The sequence below is a fragment of the Talaromyces marneffei genome, chromosome 3 (assembly GCF_009556855.1).
Source record: "Talaromyces marneffei chromosome 3, complete sequence".
Taxonomy (NCBI): Eukaryota; Fungi; Ascomycota; class Eurotiomycetes; order Eurotiales; family Trichocomaceae; genus Talaromyces; species Talaromyces marneffei.
Genome location: NC_072350.1, coordinates 1573290 through 1591969, shown reverse-complemented (window position 1 = coordinate 1591969; position 18680 = coordinate 1573290). Strand labels below are relative to the sequence as shown.

Here is an 18680-nt window from a genome sequence, read left to right as displayed (position 1 = left end):
ATTGATCAATTCGACACAAAATGTCCTCGCCGCCACCCAGTACTCCCAACCCACTCATCCCGCGCAAGCGGCCTTCAATCTCGTCCACAGCATCCGGCCAAGCCAAACGGCCGCGCATGCATCCCCTCCGTCAGACATCCTTCCCAACGGGCATAGGCTTTGAATTTGACAATACACGTAGTCGAGCCCCCAGCGATGCAGGCAGCGTCACGGGCAGTTTCACAGGAAGTCTGGGTGGAGCAAGCAGTGTATTCGACGGACCGAAGAAGAGAGGTCGTAAGAAGAAAGCCGATAAAGAGCGGGAGGATGCTTCCACTAGAGGTGGTGCGGATGGTCGGAGTACGAGGGTTGGTTCGGCGGATATTGATGGGGCTTCTGTAAGGGGAGGAGCAGGAACGGCGGGAGGTAATGAAGAAGCTGGAGAGGAGGAAGAGGAACAAGATATGGAAGGTGATATGCTTGGTGGTACAGAGGGATTCTTGGATCTTGCTACGGAGAAGAAGAATCTTGCGTATGTTGGCAGAAACCTCCTGGGCTAATTTGTTTCTTGCTAATTCGATCATAGTGTTCTGACTGGCTCGTTCACACCTCTCCAAGCCGATCGATATGAAAAATGGAACCGAACGCGATTACGAAAAGAGACACTACGTCGAATTGTCAATCACGCCCTCTCACAATCAGTTCCACAGAGCGTTGTGACCGTGGTAAATGGATTTACAAAGGTTTTCATTGGCGAAATCATCGAGAAAGCTAGGACCGTGCAGGATGAATGGGCAAAGGCATACGATCTCGCTGCTCTAGTGGCTTGGGAACGCGAACAAGCTGAACTCGAGGCGGTGGCTGCTGCAAAGGCACGGGCCGAGGCAGAAGCCAAGACCAAAGCAGAAGCAGAAGCAAAGGTAAGAGAGGAAGCTCGAACCAACGGCGACTCCGAAACACAATCATCGGCTCCAGCAGAGGTCAAAGAAGGCGATAAAACAGTCAACGGATTGAAGCATGAATCCCAGTCTCCGCCTGGGCCGAACAATATTACGGCGTCGCTTTCGGCAACTGGATATCCTGCAAATAGCCTAACACCTCATGCATCGACTCCGAATACAGGCCAACCAATGCATAGAATCAAAGCAGAAACGACTCCTGGAATTCGAACCTTCATACCCCCAGTGAACCCTCATCGTGGTCAGCTACTTCCAGATCACATCCGTGAAGCTCTACGACGCTACAAACGCGACGGCGAGGGCGGAGGAACTGGTATGTCTGGACTGAGCCAGCCCATGATGGGAGTGAGAGGAGCTTTTACATGGCAAGCCGGGCCAGGAGGGAGAAGACTGTTTCGATGAGGTACGGCTACGGATACCGACTTCGGGGTGCAACGGATTGCCTATTTATGGATACGACCTCATTTTAATACCATTTGCATTGTTTTTAGATCATAAGCTGGAGTTGGGTCTGTATTTTTGAAATCAATATCAAATTTTGTCACTTAATTGATACCTCATTTCAGAAAAAAAAATACACGGATTATCGAATGGCTGGTGTATGCTTCTCGAGGCTGGCTCCGTATCATACTTACTTGACAAACTTTTGAAATCGGGATTAGAAACTTGGCAACGAATCTATCTGGGTCTTGATAGTGAGAGATGATATTCCTCACTTGCAACTCACTCTATTCAAGCCAACTGGGGCTGAAGTGAGAACAATATCAAGCGAGCCCTGTTAACTCATTCGCATCATCCAACGGAACAAGCTGCAAGCTCAGCACGCTACTTCTCAACCTCCAGCAACTGCATTCTGTACTGCATAAAACCCGGCCAGTCCTTCTTCTCCAGACCCCGGAGAGCCTGCAAACGCAGATCCTCCTCAAACCTGACGCCGTCAGTCAGGGGGCCCAGGAAACGGAAATTAAAGATATTGTACTTCTTCATGAGTCGCAACTTGGTTTTCTCAATAATCCCCTCGAATTGACTGACGAAAGAACTTTCAAAGAGCTCCGCCCATTTCTCGTCGTCGTCATCTTCGAGCTGGGGGTCCTCTTCATTTGCCAGCTTGATCTTTAAATGCCAAAATTCCTTTGCCGCCTCGATTTTGTCTTCAAGTAGACCGACGCGTTCATCCTTGATGCTCTCAAACGCGTCACGTTTGTATATCTGGAGGTCTTCACGGGCTACGATGGACCAGAGCCTCACATCCTGTGCTTTTGTCAATCCAGCCCACAACAGTGACCAGGTTATTACCCTGGGGTCCTCCTCAGGCTTCTTTAGAAAGCGCTCATAGCCGTAATTGCGGACCCCTTTCTCCAGAAGGATCGTTCGGCCATAATTCTTCCTAAAATCTGCCAAGATTGTACGGATTTGGTCTACTTCTGCAAGGCGGACGGCGAGACCCTTTGCGGCATAAGCTTGATAATAATCCATCCCCTGAACGGGAGTGAAGCAGTTAACCAATGATTCTCCGCAGAGCTCGAGATAGGCATGAACTGTCTCGTCGATGTCAAAGCGATCTTGATGTCTGTCGACGAGGGCTTGAGTCTTTGCGAAATATGGTTGGATGATCTCGTCGATGAGCGTTGTGCCGAGTTTTGCTCGTTGTTCAAGGTTGTTTACTTTGTCAGCCCCCCACCACATGTCAGCGACGCCCATTGCTTTGTGGAGTGCGTCTTTGAGGATGTGGTATTGCTTTTCTAAGAGGTTGATGCGTGAGTTGCAGAGATCCCTGTATGTTTGGGCATCATGCTCTTCGGTCCTGTGGTTGATAATTGAGACTGTCACGGAGTGAATAAAGTGCGTTGGAGATAGGGGTGGTACACCAGGCACCTGGTGCGTCATGGCTGTTAGGATGGCTGAAATGATGATTTTGATGAGCAACAGGTAGACGAGACTCTGAAAAGGACTCAGGATTGACGAATAGATATCTGAATCTTGACTCAGAGATGATGGCGGTGATGGAGACGTGGAGAGGACTTGGGGGATGAAGGCAGCATGAAGCGATTTTGGACACATCATCCTAGCAGGTTGCGTGTGAAAGCACTCTCAGCGTCCTTCACCTAACCACAGCCCTTATTAAGTGTTATAAGACTTTTAAAGAAAAGACAAAGAGTCTCTATCTCCATGCCAGAAGCTTTATTGTGCCCCTTATGGCTTATAGTCTTAATTCTGTTAGCTTGTAAGTTATCAAGTGATTACCTTCATGAAGCTAGTTTTGAACCAAGACTCTATATACAAGTTCAGTTACTCAGTTTTTAGCACGAAGTCTAGTCCTCTATTGTCTTTTAATATTAATAAACTGACCGCTAATTTCTTAAATATCTGTAATCATAGATATGCTGTGAAGCTGAAGGTGTACTAGATATCCTTTTAGGGCATACAATCCCCGTGACCGTGCAGACCCACAAATATATAATCAAACCAGAGCTGTCCCAGCATCAAGACTTGATCAACGCCGTTCCCTTTGAATCAATGCGCAACTATCATACACCGCCAGCGACACAGGGAATGTGTTTCCGTGGGCGAGGCAGTAGAGAAGATTATGAAGGTTTTGGTAACTATGCCACCCGACCCGGGGGCCATTGTTGCTGAGATTACAATCACGAGGAAGTCGTGCCTTGCGAGCCAATTCATTTCACCCATAATATGTAACAACAGTTCATTTGTTTACATACATACGGCAATGTGCCGATTCTATCTTGGGTTTAATTTACTTGTATAGTACATATGAGGATGTTTGTTAGGAGAAGGATCAGAAACAAGTGTTTCATTTCTGTCATCTATCATCTATCTTATCCAGAAATACAAATGATGAAATCGTTGTTTGGGGTGGTAACATCTGGATGTATGAAGGTAAAATCCGAAACTTGAGACAACAGCTGCAACTGTCGGTTTTGCATATGACGGTTGAACAATTAGAAAGCTGAAGATTTCTTTTTTTGGGAAAGGAACCACAAGACTGATTTGCAGACGCAGCTTCAAAGTTGACCATTGAACTACTCAGGAGTAGCATAAGGTAGTGTCTCAAACAGGTCCGGATCATCATACCGATAATGATCCTCAAGTACCCTCGCACCCTGCGGCAGCAATTCAGGAAATGGCGGAAAAACTGAACTGAGGTTTGTCTCACTGGATTGGTTAACAATACTGCCTCGACCACTCCGCGATCCTTGGATGGGCTCGTTCCATTTCTGCTCAAATCCGTACATGTGTGTCTGAATATCTAATCGAGCATGGATCAAAGTCGGGCTTGACGCGATTTCCACGTACACCTCCTCCCACTTAAGTGCACCTGTCCTCGAGGGATCTGAGGCTGAAGGAGAGACTACCACTGGAAACACGCCCCAATAATCATTGCCTTCTCCTTCTTTGGTATTGGTCTGACCCATCTTCTTGTATTTAAAATCGACAACGAGTTTGTTTTTGGCCCATCTCACGGATCCTTCAGTCAAAGAGCTAGCCTGCACCACGTCCACGAATCCTACCATATGACCCTGGACTATCTTCTTCACCTCTTCCACTATAGCATTTGGGATCAAACGTCTTTCCTCGCACTTATTGCAGAGGCCACGGAATCTGACGACGGCGTCCATGTGGGAGATTTGCCGAATCACTCTCTCGGTATGTTCGGGTGGATACATGCAGTGGTGATCTTCGATGGAGTGGTTGCATGCAGTGAAGAGGTGACGCCTTTTTTGGCCGATGTGTCTGACTCGGGTTTTGACGGTGTCTTTCAGCGTCAAGCGCTGGACGTTTACGGTTGATATGTTTGGATTCGACATACGCTTGCAGTTGGAGTTTGATTGGGATGCTCGGTAAAAATATTAAACTTTCCAGTTCTTTGTTGGAAAAGGGGATGCCGCGAGTTTTCTTGAGAGGGTGGATATTGGACGAGAAGAAGAATCTCTAACTTGACTAGCAAGGAATCGTAGAAGTTTGAGGATGCCTTCAAAATCCCCAACTCAGCGCCCTGCCAGAAAACGTTATATTTGCAATTCCCAGACTGACTTTTGTTGCTCCCAGTCAACCCCATATGTCTAAAATTTTGTATGATAATATCAAAGTTGCCCATTACAGCCAGAAGCCCCTAGATATGAGACGACAAAGGGTATTCCCAAGCACCTCTTTAGCTCCTCAGCAGAACACAATGCCCTTGTTTTTTTATTAATATTAAGAAATTCTGCCTAGCCATAACTACAAATAATATCGCCCGTCCCTGACGCCCTGAAAGAATAATGTAGCACAGTCAAACGCCTGGGGCCATCACATGTCGCCTTTGATGACGGAGGGACAGACGAGAAGAATTCGCATTGTAGTGAAGCTTTGTACTGGGCATAAGTTGATGGGAATTACCATGCAAAATCTGATGTCAGATTTTTGGAGTGTTGGACAGCCAACTATTATACAAGGAGAGTGCATGTGGGCTAAAAATAGTCAACTAGAGGCTGAGATAGTTCATTTAGCAGAGGGCTTTTACGCTCGGTTGTATCTCTCGAGCAATTTCCAAGAGCCGATGAGAGTACATGAGAAACTACGGATTGAGACTACACAGAAAAGAAATATGTGGTGAACTTGATTCCATTCGAGACATATCTTGAATTACATACATCACTCCACAAAGACGCAGCACGCTTCTGTTCTCGCTCCCACAGAGTCATACCTCACCAAAATACCGACCAGTCATATACTCGACTCGGTACCTCCTCCATTCCAATGAAACTAGTCAAAACTCCAGGATTGGGATGTGGGCTGCTTGGGATGTATGTAATTGAGCCAAAAGAGCGTGGTGTAGGCTAGCATTGGATTTCAGTGAGTTTGCGGAGCGCCTTGATTTCTGTCTCGATGTGTGTTAAGAATGGAGGTATGGAGATGTTTGGCGTCAAGTCTGCTCGAATGTCATTATTTTTAGTAGGTAGCCCCTGAGTATAGCAGGGAGGTCTAACTTACAGCATTCGAATTCTCATGCTACCATTCTTGTCGTCTGCATCAGTGGATCGAAAGATTGCTCGTGCTTCCTTCCCATGATGGTCAAAGTCTCGCTGTTTTTCGTAGATTTTCTGATTCAGGATCCATTCTATGGTTTCTCCTCCTGAGTCAATGCTATGGACTTTTAGACCGATCCATTCTTGGTCGAAGTTTATTCTTGCCTGGGACATTGGCTTGAGATAGGGTTCGATAGCGAAGAAGTAGTCTATGTTGGCGTGATTGCTGCGAAAAGCCCCAACTTGCAGATGTTGGAATGAAACTGATTTCTAGAATGTCTTTAGAATTTTATGCAGAGTCAAGATGATTAGGTCTTCCATATAAATTTGCAGTCATCTGCTGGGCGGAAGAGATTCTTTGTGCCCGATCATTTCCCACGTTTGTAGTAATGAGCCCAGCATTATGCTGCACCAAAGTGAACACAAACACTGTGCAATCCTGTGATTGGGAAACTTTTTAATAAGAATTGTATAGGAATATACATATAAAATCAGCACATTGGCTGAAATCTGCACTTGTGCCAGAGTCAATGGACCTTGGGCCTTAGAAGACTCCCAGGCCAATGGCGCATTCTGTAGATAGAGCCAGACAATACCCATATTGATCAAGTTTAGGTCTTTTCAGCAACCAGTATGTATTTCAGGAAATTTCAAAGTCCACACAAAGTTCAAGGCGCCCGCACATGATTTTTGTAACCGTTCCAAGTCGAGGATTAGGGCTCAGATCGAATCACGTGGATCGAGAAAGATCTTGACTTGGGTTCAAACATAAGAAATGAAACGGCGGCATAATACTCGATTCGCTCGCCTTGTAAGTAGCTACTAGAATAATCAGTATCGATAAAGGTCATGATATCATAAATTTGAGTTGCGACTGGGTTTGCATCTGGTTGAATGCTAGCTAAGACATGTCACATCAACAACGGTCAAGATTGATTGACAGTCCGATTCTCAGAGCCAGACCGGATAAGAGTAAGGATGGAATTACTTGTACACATGTTCTCTACACACAAATGGAGGTAAGTAGAGATACATACTGATACTAGGCTGTATCAAGGTGACTAACTGGCCTGTTCTGATTCACGACATGGCTTCATGGAGGAGTTAGTCGGAGTTAAGGAGGATATCAAGCTCGATCATTAGCGGAATTCGATATTTCCTGAGCCAATCGCACGAGCCTCTACTTTGTAATACAGTAACAATCGTCTTAGCCAATACACGACTCGAAGGTGGCAATTGTGCGACGTCTGGCTGTAATACAGAGAGAATACACGTCCCTGCCCGAGCTCTTTGACCAGCGTGCCCCACCACAGCCTCTCTAGACCTGGAGCTGTCGCATTCCTGCCTGCCCTGCATCTAACCTAGTGACAAATTCAATCGGAAAAAAAGGCGTCTTATGCATCGATTCGATATCAACAAGAGCTACCTAGCTGGAAACCTCCGCCGTTAATCTCGCATCGCAAGTGCGTGCTCAAACCATGGAGTCGCAATCTAATGGTGGAGTCCGCCCGTCCACCGCCCCCATCCGAGGGCGCCCACAGCTGTCATGTACACCATGTAAACGCAGAAAGTAGGTTTATCTTTAACCCCAGATGATCGCCACATCCAACGACAACTCAGTATGGAGCTATACTAAATGTAATAGACTCAAATGCGACAGGGCCAGGCCTTGCGACAATTGTGTCAAACGCCGTGAAGCAGATACTTGTGTCTATCCCACCAATGGATCCGCCGCTCGCGACCAGACGCGCGAGTCTAAGAAGACAAAGAAGCGCATTGAGCGACTCGAGTCTCTTGTTATGGAACTTTTGGATAGGGGCGCTTTGAATCCTGAAGCTCTATCAGACGGTCCATCGACGAACAGCGAGGCTGATAGCCAAGGGCATTATCACATCCCTCAACACCACTCAGAGAACGACCATGAGACAGATAGTTCCCCTGCTCATGGAGAGGTTCCTCCTGTGCGCCGGGTGTCAAACCTGGCCGCTAGTAGTTCATCGCATTCACTATGGGAAACCGTCCTTCAGGATGTGAGTTTGTAGTTCTTGTATGCCTCGGAGCCAGATTCTAACGGTCAATAGATTGGGGAAATCAAGATGTATTTTGAAGAGCATGAACACGAATTTGAGAAACAACTGGGAAAGGTCGAGGATGCGAGGAATCCTTCAGCAGAGCCATACTTACTCGAAGGCAGCCCCGGTCAATGGGATATCGACACATTCGCCCACGATCTGCCTCCGCGTCCCGTTGTCGATCTGCTGGTTGCAAACTACTTTGGCGCATCTAGCCTCATTAGACGTATGTTTTTTCTACCTCAATAGGCATATGTTTGACTGACTCTCGTAGCGATTCTCCATCCGAAGAAATTCCTCCGGCAGTATGATAAATTCTGGCAAGATCAATACAGCGTCTCAAAGGCATGGCTGGGCACCTTATTTGTCATCTTGAGAACAGCGGTACATACAGCCCGAGAGGCCGGCATTGATCTCTCAGCTACTCTCGGAGACATGGAGGAAGCCCAAACACTGTTCCGCATGCGTACCAAGCAAATACTAATCACCGAGTTACATGCTAACCCGACAATTGAGAGACTTACCCTGCTGTCATTGCATCTTGATGCCGAATTCATTCAGTGTCAAGATACAAGCACGGCCGTCTGGATCAATGTGGCTACTGCAGTACGCATGGCAATGAAACTAGGTCTCCACCGCGAACCTTCTTTTGATAGCAAGCTTTCAGTCTTTGAGTGCGAAATGCGCCGACGTCTATGGCTGGCGACCTTACAGACTGATGTGCTTATATCATGGCAAGTGGGACTACCAAGTATGATTCCTACGGGTCAATGCGATACGATGCTTCCGAAGAATCTTCACGAGGACGATTTCGATGAAGACTCCATTGCCCTTCCACAGGCACGACCATGGAACGAAATGACTAAAATATCTCCTTTCCTCGTCAAGGCGCCACTTCTCAAAGTCTTCACAAAGATCGCCTCGCATATACAGGATATTCACCCAAGGGATTCGGACATTCCAGTTCTAGAGCGCGAGCTTATCGCGGCTAGAAACTCGCTGCCTCCCATGTTCAAAGTTAAGTCCCTGCAGGAGTCTCTCCTGGACCACCCGGCCATGATTATCCGGCGCCTGTCAATCGACCAGACACTACACAGCGGTCTATGTGTTCTCCATCGGCGACTCCTACCACTTGCCCGTTCCAACCCGCAATTCAGTCATTCCAGACAGGCAGCTATCGACGCAGCACTGATTCTGCTCAGCTATCAAGCTCTCAGCCATTTCGAAAGCGGTCCAACCGGCCGCCTGGCTGGCCACAAATGGCTCGCAACATCCATCATCCGCCACGATTACCTCCTCGCCGCGATGTTGATATGTCTAGACCTGCGTCAGGGTATGGACGGCACTACACACCCTGCGTCCAGCGATATTACCCTCTGGGGCCGTGACCGAAGAGAAGAAATGGTCACCGCATTAGAGACATCGTACCATGTCTGGCGTGCATCGAAGGATACCTCCATCGACGCGTTCCGTGCAAGTGAGGCTGTTGCCGTTATGCTTCATAAGATCAGGAGTTCAGAGAGCACGGTGCAGAGCTCGGAGACTACAGTTTGTACGCATCCCCTCACCTCCCCTCACCTCTCTACGTCTCATTAGATTTCTGTCATGAAACTAACATGTTGAAGCGTCAATTCCATCCGTGGAATCACTCGAAATCTCACCAAAGCCCGAGATCTCACCAGAACAATTCGTACCCTCGCAAATGGATCCATATAGTCTGACACTCCCATTCTCGGAAATTGTCGCTTCCCCGGGTGCAATCGATTGGGTACATATCCCCAAACCTCTATTATCTAGCATCGCTAACCGGATATGTTTTGAACAGGTCGAATTCGATCGCTACGTTCTAGGCGGCAACATCCCCATGAACGGCAACATGTAGTATTCATACTTGGTACATGATATGATTGTTATCTCTGTCTTGTTCGTACTTTCCGCTTAGGAAAGGGGAGTTCTCACGGTTTCTATTTTTGGAGATTGGATTTGAATTTTGCAGATACCACGTAGTGAGCAGTTAGGTTGGAAGATTGTGTATATGCTATATATGATGTGTGATATATGATTTGGATAGGTAGGTACGTCGTGATGTTTTTTTGATGATAAGATGATTTGGTTTTTTTTCTCTTTGGATTCCCATGTGCAGTCTACTGATCGATTGATATAATGGTGCCTAGGTATGTAGGTTGGTTTTTTGTCTTTGGGTTGAGTATATTTAATTGATTAGTGTATATTTTCTCTATCATCCTTTTGTGACGCTTTCCCCCCGAGAATATATCTAATGACACAAATTGTTAATACATCCTGGTGAAGGGCTGAAAGAAGAAGAAATAAGACTATACATATGGTACATACGAATGAAAATTGAACAGGAGAAGATTGACAAAACATAACCAGCAACACCAGATGATATCAGATGACCTCTTTGGAGGAAAATGATGGGAGAACGTCAACCCAAAAAACGTAACAACACAGTCCTGAATGCTATGAATTCTGTCTGCTTGGGCACAACAAGCGGACAAGATGCGCAAAGGAAACTCAAATCTACTTATCACTTCCTTGATCTTGACTTCTTGGCTGACTGTTTCAATGCCTCTCTTCCCTTCTGCTTCCATGCCTGATTGGCATTAGCCTGCTGCTGCGCAATGTACGCTTCGTATTCCTGCGTACGTTTCCGATTGCGTTCCGCCAATTCGTGCGCATCCTCGATCTCTCTCTGCGCCTTATAAGACAAGGCACTTTGCTTCTCCGCCGCAGACAACCGAGGTGCTGCAGCCGGGGTTCCGTCATGATTCTTCGCACTCGAATTCGCATCTGTGAAGGTCCTGACTTTATCTCCCATTTCTTTTTTCATGGTTGAGTATTCCTTCTTGGCGTTGTTAACCATTTTATCCAACATGCTAATGTTGTTGGGTTTCGTGGAAGATCCTGATACCTCGCCGCTTTCATTCATTTTTCGCATTTGGGACAGAAACTCTTGCTGGATCATGCGGAGGCTGTCTTTGCCTTCTCCATTGACGGGGGGTTTGTAGGCTGGGGCAATTCCGAGCGCTTTGCGTGTAACGGGGGTATTGAACAGGTAACCCTGACCAAGTGAGAACAGACTGGAGACGGCAAAATATAATTGCAAGGCAGCTGGTTGCCATGCGATAAACAAGAGAGACATCGCTGGCAGTCCGATTGTGATCGATCTACCAAGAGCAGTTTTTCCCATTTCGTTCACACCGGAGTCCATGCCTTTCTTTAAAGTAGAAAACGATACGTCAGCCTGTTGAATAGACAAGAACAATAACAGGACAACTCACCCTCATAGCCAGATACATAAAACCCGATGTTAAGATAGGGAGCACGTAGTAAGGATCGTAACTCGTGAGATCATGGATCCAAGCAAATTCTTCCACCACAAGGCCCGGAATGGGCAATGTAGTCATTCCACGCACAACACGAAAAATACCAAAACCAAGAGGAATTTGAAGCAGAGGTACAAAATTTCTCCACATCTTGATATCATGCTTTGCGTAGAGATCGTCCAGTTCCACTTTGGCTTTGGCGGCGTCTAATTGTCTCCCCTGAGAAAGTAGTTGCATTCGTTTCTTCCTGAGTTCCATCATTTCATCTTTGATGGGAGAGGTCTTGGCCGCGTTATCTGCTGCCTTGAGCGCAGGATGGAAAAGAGCTAAACGCGTGACTATCGCAGCGACGGCAATACTAGCATACCATGGCATTCCTCCCCAGATGTGAATATGCTCGATCAACCATTCCATAAAGGCTGAAGGTCCCCAGCCATAGTCGAGTCCGAGGTCTTTCAAGTATCCGATTTTCTCGGGGATGTCGTCGATGCTGGGAAGCTGGGATTCTCCCAATGGTGTGACATCTCCGGTAGCTTGAGCACTTTCGGTGGACGTGGAATTGAATCGAGCAAACGAGAGACTCGAGACTGATACCGGCGGTAAGTAGGAGCTAGATTTCAATCGTAACCGACAATTTTGGCTGGTAGATAAAATAGGGCGAGAGGCAATGGACGACAACTATCGGCAATAGAGTCAGTAATCAATCTTGATCCAATCTCCTCCCGATAAAACGTACGGATCGAGCAGACGAGACAGGTTTTATAAAAGAAATATTTCTGGCACTGCCTCTGGCAGCAGCCCTCGACAGGCTGCGACTGCCAATCATATTGCCGGCTATAATTGAAAGATCTTGCGCAGGAATAATCTCGAGATTCCACATCGGCAGCAACTGCGGAAGACAAATCAATATTTTTGTTCCGCAAAACGCCAAGTCCGGTTCTGCCGGGCGGTCAATCATTCAACATAGGATAGCAATCTTCAAACCAATCTTGTGCAGATCTATACTCTAGTTGTATGTTGATATTTTGAATAGTGTAGAATAGTATTAACGCATCGATGCTGGTGTTATGATAATGGAATGCCCAAACGCCAACTAAACATGTGCCCCTTTCTATGTACAGTTTCCCAGGAATCATTGAGCCAATAATAGATGTGAACAGTAGGCCACCTGCCTTCTTAATCGCCCTCGCACTGCTTCAAGTAGTCGGTGCGATGTAAACCTAATATCGAATATCCCAATCACTCATTCAAGGGACGCCGCGTCCCCAATGTTGGCATGGGGATCCGTCCGTCGGTCACGAACCTCTCTCAATTCGATTCCGGGGCTAATAGGTGTCGTACGCCTGTAGGTTGGGAAAATCTGTACAGCCTTGTTAGTTTTTGCAGAATGTCTCTTGTCATTCGAGGCCTACCTTTGTATTGGTCCATCCTAAGCGGAAGGCAGCTTCATGTGCGAGTAATTCACCCAAACCAAGCATCAACCCGTTCACAAAAGGAAGTACAACATTGATTGCTGTCCCGCGCAATAGACCCCAGAATGTCGGCGGTTTGTACACAATCACGGGCGAGCTTGATGTGGAAGGTGGTGAGGAAGAGAGCTCATTGTTGGCGGAGTAGTTTTCGGAGTCGGAAGGGACAGTAAGAGCCGAATCGTACAATTCGATCCGCTCGGTCGATCGGTCGTCAGCCATTCCGTGTATATTCTGCCAAATATTATAACAAAGAGTGTCGTCAAGTCACTTATAAGAAAGTTCCGGCGGGTGTGAATGTCGAGGTTTGGTACGTGATGAAGTTCGATGTCAAGCTCCTCCCCAGGCTGTCTGGGCTGGGCTCTCGGCGCGAGGTTTGGTGGGGAACAGCGGCTTATGTAATGATGCCTTGTTCTTAAGAACTTCTGTCGACGAGGGGTATTTGGCCAGAATAGTCTTGGAAGCAGATTTTGTAAGAGATGTTATCTGTACACTAGCAAATATCAAGACAAATGCCCATAGGATTCAAGCATTACATGGCGGTGCTCTCTTTGTAGCGGCGACCGAAGGTGACCAATCAGGCAACCGTGACGTACGGGAGCTGTCCAGTCAACTGGCAACTGTCAACAATTCAATTCAGCTTCATTCTTTCACCTTCCAAGGTTCCTTTCATCTGAAATGCTCTTTGTGTTCCCTGGTGCTCAAACCGAAAGAATTTCCCACCATAGTCTCTCTCCTCGAACGAAGCCTACCTACTTAAACAGAGCACCAAGACCCACGACCTCGACATCGTTCCCCTCATAACCGCCACGCCAAAATGGCTTCCAACCTCAACCAAGATGAAATCTTGTCCCAGTTCTGCGCTATGACTGGAGTCACTCCTTCAGAAGTGGGTACTCGGCTGTGATATTACCAGCGCTATTTTTCTTAAAAGTCTTCTCACTGACAGTCTTCTAGGCCCGCCCATTCCTCGAGACAAATCAATGGGACCTCGATGCTGCCGTTACCGAATTCTTCGCTGACCAAGAAGAAGAGGAACTCCTACAAGATACAGAAGCTAGAGGTGGCCGCCGCCTAGGAACAGACTCGAGCGATGAGGCCGAAACCGCCCCCTCGCGTTCATCATCAGCGTACACCTCACAGCAATCAAGTTCGCGACGTGCTCCGGCCAAGAAGTTTGCGACCTTAGGCGATTTGACTTCTGGTAGTGGTCGAGACTCTGGAAATGAAGATGATGAAAACCAAGACTTCTTTGCTGGCGGAGAGAAGTCTGGCCTTGCTGTACAAAACCCGGATGACATTAAGCAAAAGATTCTAGAAAAGGCTATGCGGTAAGAGTTCACTGAATTGAATTGAGGACTATCCTCTAACGCACATTCTAGAGCCAAGCCTCCCCAACACGATGTCTCGGAGACTCGCAAATCACATTTCACTGGAGCCGCTCGCACCCTCGGAGGAGACGATGCCCCAAGCCAGTTGATCCAGGATCCGAATGAGAATCGCCCTACACCACCACCTAGAGTACATCGCACGCTACATTTCTGGAACGATGGATTTTCTGTCGACGATGGCGAACTCTACCGATCCGATGACCCTCAGAATGCAACAATACTTGAAGGCATTCGTCGAGGACGAGCTCCTTTGTCAATCATGAACGTGGCACCGGGCCAGGAAGTTGATGTGGAAATCAAGCAGCACGACGAGAAATATACTCGACCGAAGCCAAAGTATAAGCCCTTCGCTGGCTCAGGACAGCGACTGGGAAGCCCTACCCCTGCTATTCGCACATCTCAACCCGAACCTGCCGCAGCTGCACCTACCTCATCAGAACCAGCCAAGCCAGACGTAGACGAGTCGCAACCTGTGGTGACTTTGCAGATTCGTCTCGGAGACGGAACGCGACTCACTTCTCGTTTCAACACAAGCCATACTATTGGCGATGTTTATTCCTTTGTGGCCGCAGCCAGCCCATCGAGCCAGTCTCGTGCCTGGATATTGATGACTACATTTCCTAGCAAGGAGTTGACAGATAAGGCTGCTGTTTTGGGTGAATTGCCTGATTTCAAGCGGGGCGGTGTCGTTGTCCAGAAGTGGCAATAGTTCTCTAGAGCTACAGGATTTTGCGCCTGCCTGTCACACTTCGATAAACACTACAATAGATCCTGCATGCTGGCTTCATGAATCAGATCCGATTATTCTATCTAGAGACTCAAAAAGCATCATGTAACTAGACAAATATACATGACTATCAAATTTTGTGTCTTAACCCTAGTTTCCTATTTTAAAACTTTCTTGCACAAACAGAAGACAACGTTACTGTAATTTGACGAGCAAAGATAAAGTATGTATCTTTATTTTCTGAAAGTAGTTGAGTCCGGGTGTTCTATATTAAACCCAAATTGGAGGGACAGCCACCAAATGTGCCCGCGGAGATTTCGTGCTTATCAATCATCCCCCCGATGACGCAGAACTTTTTTCTTCTTCTCAAACAACATCATCTGTCTACAAGACCCCGCTACTCCTCAACACACTCACATTTGCATAATTCGCTTAGAAGCGTACTCCAGAAGAATATAGATATATTCACATGCAATGCCACTTGACGGAGTGAAAAATATTGTGCTGGTGAGTCGAAATTCACCCCCCCCGCCCCTTATCGATAACAGCAGGACCATCCACAGACACCAAAGCGCCCTGCTTTCTACTGTCTTGATGTGACATTGTTACTTACGATATTCCACAGGTGCTATCCGGCAAAGGAGGCGTTGGAAAATCCTCCGTAACCCTCCAACTCGCCCTCGCCCTCACTCTACAGGGCAAATCAGTCGGCATCCTCGACATCGACCTCACAGGCCCCTCCATCCCTCGCCTCGTCGGCAAAGAAGATGCCAAAATCACACAGTCGCCGCGTGGCTGGATACCGGTCCAAGTCTATCCCTCCAACACTATCAAAGATGAAGAAGGAAATGCACAAACACGTGGATCGTTGCGGTGTATGTCTGTTGGATTCTTACTCCGTGATCGCGGAGATGCGGTGATTTGGCGGGGACCGAAGAAGACGGCTATGGTGAGGCAGTTTTTGACGGATGTTTATTGGGGGGAGACGGATTATTTGCTTGTTGATACACCTCCGGTATATTTCTCACAGATTTGGCAATTCGTCACTGGGTATATATACTTATGATTGTGATACATAGGGCACAAGTGACGAACATATCGCCATCGGCGAAAGCCTATTAACAATGGCATCTACCTCACGCACCACCGCCACAGCCTCAAAAATCTCCTACCTCGCCGGCGCAGTGCTAGTCACAACCCCCCAAGCCGTCGCAACCTCCGACGTACGCAAGGAAATCAATTTCTGCTTCAAGACTCATATCCCTATCCTAGGAGTTGTCGAGAATATGTCCGGCTATACATGCCCTTGTTGCGGAGAAGTTAGTAATCTATTTTCTCGTGGTGGTGGTGAGGTCATGGCTGCAGAGATGTCCATTCCGTTTTTGGGACGGGTCCCGGTTGACGTTAAGTTTGGGCAGCTTGTGGAGAGTCAAAAAATAGGTGATGATGGTGTCGATAGTGATGCTGATGAAGAGGAAGAGGAAGATGCAGAGATGCAAAAGAATCCGTTCGAGGATGATGAGAGATTACTTGTGGAAAAGTATAAGGATTGCTGGTCACATCCTATTTTTGAAGGGTTTACAAAGGGCCTTTTAAATAAGATTGAAACGGGGTCGGGGTAAGTGAATGTTCTTTTTCTGTGGGATATGTGTTTTGTGCATGGCATAAGCAGGCGCTTTGGTGATTATGGGAAGTAATATCGATATTAGATATATTGACGCATACATGTATTATACCAAAATATGTCATAAATCAATTGATGTGTTCCATTGAAGCTTCGATATATAACACGGGGATGGATTCATTCGCTATCATTAAATCATAGACTCATAAACGCCGCCAGTAAAGATTTGAATAGTTCCTACCAAGGTTAGCCCCCCCAAACTCCGGTTCGTGATTGCAAACTTCGTAAATGTCTTTTAGGCCGTGGGAACAGCGACAGCATGATCCTGATCCCTGACAAGTAATGCACGCAGAGAGCTCTCTGCTGAATGCGAGTGCGAGTAGAACGCCTGCTGATTTGCGGTCTCTCGCTGCACGATATTCTTCAACCAATTCAGCCAATCTTGTACTTCGGCCAAGAAAGAAATCTTATCAGCCATAGTGTTTTGGGTCTGACCGACCGATCCCACAAATGGTGATGCGCGAAGTACCGGGGAACGATTCGGTGTGTCTGGTGGCACTGATGGCCAGGAAGATCTGTTCCCTTGGGCATCGAGGTGAGTCTCAGACAGTAAAGCCGGAGATGTTATTTTTGATGGCTTGGTGGTCTTGGTTTTAGACGGCGTATTTCCTAGTAGTGCCGTGCTATCTGATTGTGAAGTAGCGGCAAATTCATTCATTCTTGCTGTTAGTGCGGCCGGAGTATGTTTCCCATTCCTAGAGTTCCTTTCATGCCTCGTATCTCTAGTGCGATTATCCTCATGTTGTCCACGTGAAGTTTGTTGATAACCAGTTGCCAAAGCCGTCAGCCGCAGATCGTCGAACAAGCCCAACGGTGACCCATATATATCATTATCATCATCAACAATGATAATATGACCATCCGCATCCGCCGATCTTTCCACACTATCTGCGGCCGTTTCTTGGATAGCTAGTAGATTACCCGAAGGAGCATTGACTTCGCCAAACGGAGCGATATGACTTCCATACTCATTGGCAAGACTCAATTTGCTCCTGCCGCATATCTCCGCAATAGAGTCTAACGTACTGCGGATATCGGGTTCAATTGCATGTAGAATAGCTTCAATCCCAAATTCTTCGGCCGCAGGCAAATCTATTTGTTGCATTGCCAGGTTTGAGGACATCGTTGTAGATGACCGAGCATGGTTGGCCCGGGGAGTATATGCCCTGACTAACACTGGCTGTGTAGCTATGGTGGATGAACGTCCGATTAGATGCCTGTTATCTTGGTTTTCTCTTAGTCTCCGTAAAAGAGGTTTTGAACTCCCATATAACTGCCGGTGAGCAGTTGTTCTCCGTGCCAAGGTCGACTCGTCAACTTGGCGAGATTGAGAAGAAGAAGTGGTTGCCGATAAAAAAGACCCCCGAGACAAAACTGGTTGGGGTAAAGAAGATGAAAGACGAGATCCATCATTTCGGTGGGTCGAGATCATCGTAGATCTGGCTTCCATCTTGTCCACGTTCCGCTGCAGGACAGACACACACACACGCACTTAGAGTAACTCAATCAATCCGCCACAGACTACGCTAAGGGCTACGTAGTCGTGCGTGACAAGGAGAAAAAACACGCAAGAAAAGAGGCTGCTGACACGCAGTGGTACAGAAGAAGGTGGCTGACCCGTTTGCAGGCAGACAGATGGATTTATTCAATGCTGGTTCAATTGAAAAGAGATACATATAGTTGAGACGAGAACCCACCCAGTATGGTCTGGATTAGGATAGCAGTATCAAGATTAGATTGGTCGTCGTCGCAAGCTGCATACTCGGTCTGCAGAAAAGCGGAACTATAATGAAACAGATATAGAAGACGCAATATAGATAATAAGAATCAAGCAATCAAGATAGGAAATACCCAGGAAGGATGGCAATGCAGCAGGGAATGAGTTGGCACGTTGAGTTGGTTGTGTTGCATGTTGGATGGGATGATGTTGAGGAGGGGTTGTTGGTCTGAGCCTCGGAGCCTGGAGGGGAGAAAGGTGATCAGTCCGCGGAGCTAACATATGTTAGTTCAGCCAACCAACCAGCC

At 47.1% G+C, this 18680-nt stretch overlaps 10 protein-coding genes across 10 annotated transcripts; 4 read left to right on the top strand and 6 right to left on the bottom strand.

Annotated features, from left to right (window-relative positions):
• Positions 1–20: 20 nt before the first annotated feature.
• On the top strand, positions 21–1340 carry EYB26_004323 (uncharacterized protein; the record flags this gene model as incomplete). Its single annotated transcript, XM_054263617.1, has 2 exons — positions 21–511; positions 566–1340. The coding sequence occupies 2 exons, from the start codon at positions 21–23 to the stop codon at positions 1338–1340; spliced, it is 1266 nt and encodes a 421-aa protein (XP_054119592.1).
• Positions 1341–1763: 423 nt separating this feature from the next.
• Positions 1764–3002, bottom strand: EYB26_004322 (uncharacterized protein; the record flags this gene model as incomplete). Its single annotated transcript, XM_054263616.1, has 1 exon — positions 1764–3002. One exon carries the CDS (start codon positions 3000–3002, stop codon positions 1764–1766), a length of 1239 nt encoding a protein of 412 aa, XP_054119591.1.
• Positions 3003–3979: 977 nt separating this feature from the next.
• Positions 3980–4576, bottom strand: EYB26_004321 (uncharacterized protein; the record flags this gene model as incomplete). Its single annotated transcript, XM_054263615.1, has 1 exon — positions 3980–4576. One exon carries the CDS (start codon positions 4574–4576, stop codon positions 3980–3982), a length of 597 nt encoding a protein of 198 aa, XP_054119590.1.
• Positions 4577–5789: 1213 nt separating this feature from the next.
• Positions 5790–6139, bottom strand: EYB26_004320 (uncharacterized protein; the record flags this gene model as incomplete). The annotated part of the gene is made up of 2 exons (XM_054263614.1): positions 5790–5868; positions 5931–6139. The coding sequence occupies 2 exons, from the start codon at positions 6137–6139 to the stop codon at positions 5790–5792; spliced, it is 288 nt and encodes a 95-aa protein (XP_054119589.1).
• Positions 6140–7443: 1304 nt separating this feature from the next.
• EYB26_004319 (uncharacterized protein) lies at positions 7444–9919 on the top strand (the record flags this gene model as incomplete). Its single annotated transcript, XM_054263613.1, has 6 exons — positions 7444–7535; positions 7611–7995; positions 8047–8263; positions 8312–9589; positions 9663–9805; positions 9863–9919. 6 exons carry the CDS (start codon positions 7444–7446, stop codon positions 9917–9919), a joined length of 2172 nt encoding a protein of 723 aa, XP_054119588.1.
• A 666-nt stretch (positions 9920–10585) lies between these two features.
• On the bottom strand, positions 10586–12210 carry EYB26_004318 (uncharacterized protein; the record flags this gene model as incomplete). Its single annotated transcript, XM_054263612.1, has 3 exons — positions 10586–11275; positions 11340–12062; positions 12121–12210. 3 exons carry the CDS (start codon positions 12208–12210, stop codon positions 10586–10588), a joined length of 1503 nt encoding a protein of 500 aa, XP_054119587.1.
• Positions 12211–12627: 417 nt separating this feature from the next.
• Positions 12628–13075, bottom strand: EYB26_004317 (uncharacterized protein; the record flags this gene model as incomplete). The annotated part of the gene is made up of 2 exons (XM_054263611.1): positions 12628–12744; positions 12797–13075. The coding sequence occupies 2 exons, from the start codon at positions 13073–13075 to the stop codon at positions 12628–12630; spliced, it is 396 nt and encodes a 131-aa protein (XP_054119586.1).
• Positions 13076–13670: 595 nt separating this feature from the next.
• Positions 13671–14953, top strand: EYB26_004316 (uncharacterized protein; the record flags this gene model as incomplete). Its single annotated transcript, XM_054263610.1, has 3 exons — positions 13671–13742; positions 13811–14184; positions 14236–14953. The coding sequence occupies 3 exons, from the start codon at positions 13671–13673 to the stop codon at positions 14951–14953; spliced, it is 1164 nt and encodes a 387-aa protein (XP_054119585.1).
• A 492-nt stretch (positions 14954–15445) lies between these two features.
• Positions 15446–16593, top strand: EYB26_004315 (uncharacterized protein; the record flags this gene model as incomplete). The annotated part of the gene is made up of 3 exons (XM_054263609.1): positions 15446–15478; positions 15597–15986; positions 16051–16593. The coding sequence occupies 3 exons, from the start codon at positions 15446–15448 to the stop codon at positions 16591–16593; spliced, it is 966 nt and encodes a 321-aa protein (XP_054119584.1).
• A 297-nt stretch (positions 16594–16890) lies between these two features.
• EYB26_004314 (uncharacterized protein) lies at positions 16891–17778 on the bottom strand (the record flags this gene model as incomplete). Its single annotated transcript, XM_054263608.1, has 1 exon — positions 16891–17778. One exon carries the CDS (start codon positions 17776–17778, stop codon positions 16891–16893), a length of 888 nt encoding a protein of 295 aa, XP_054119583.1.
• Positions 17779–18680: the final 902 nt, after the last annotated feature.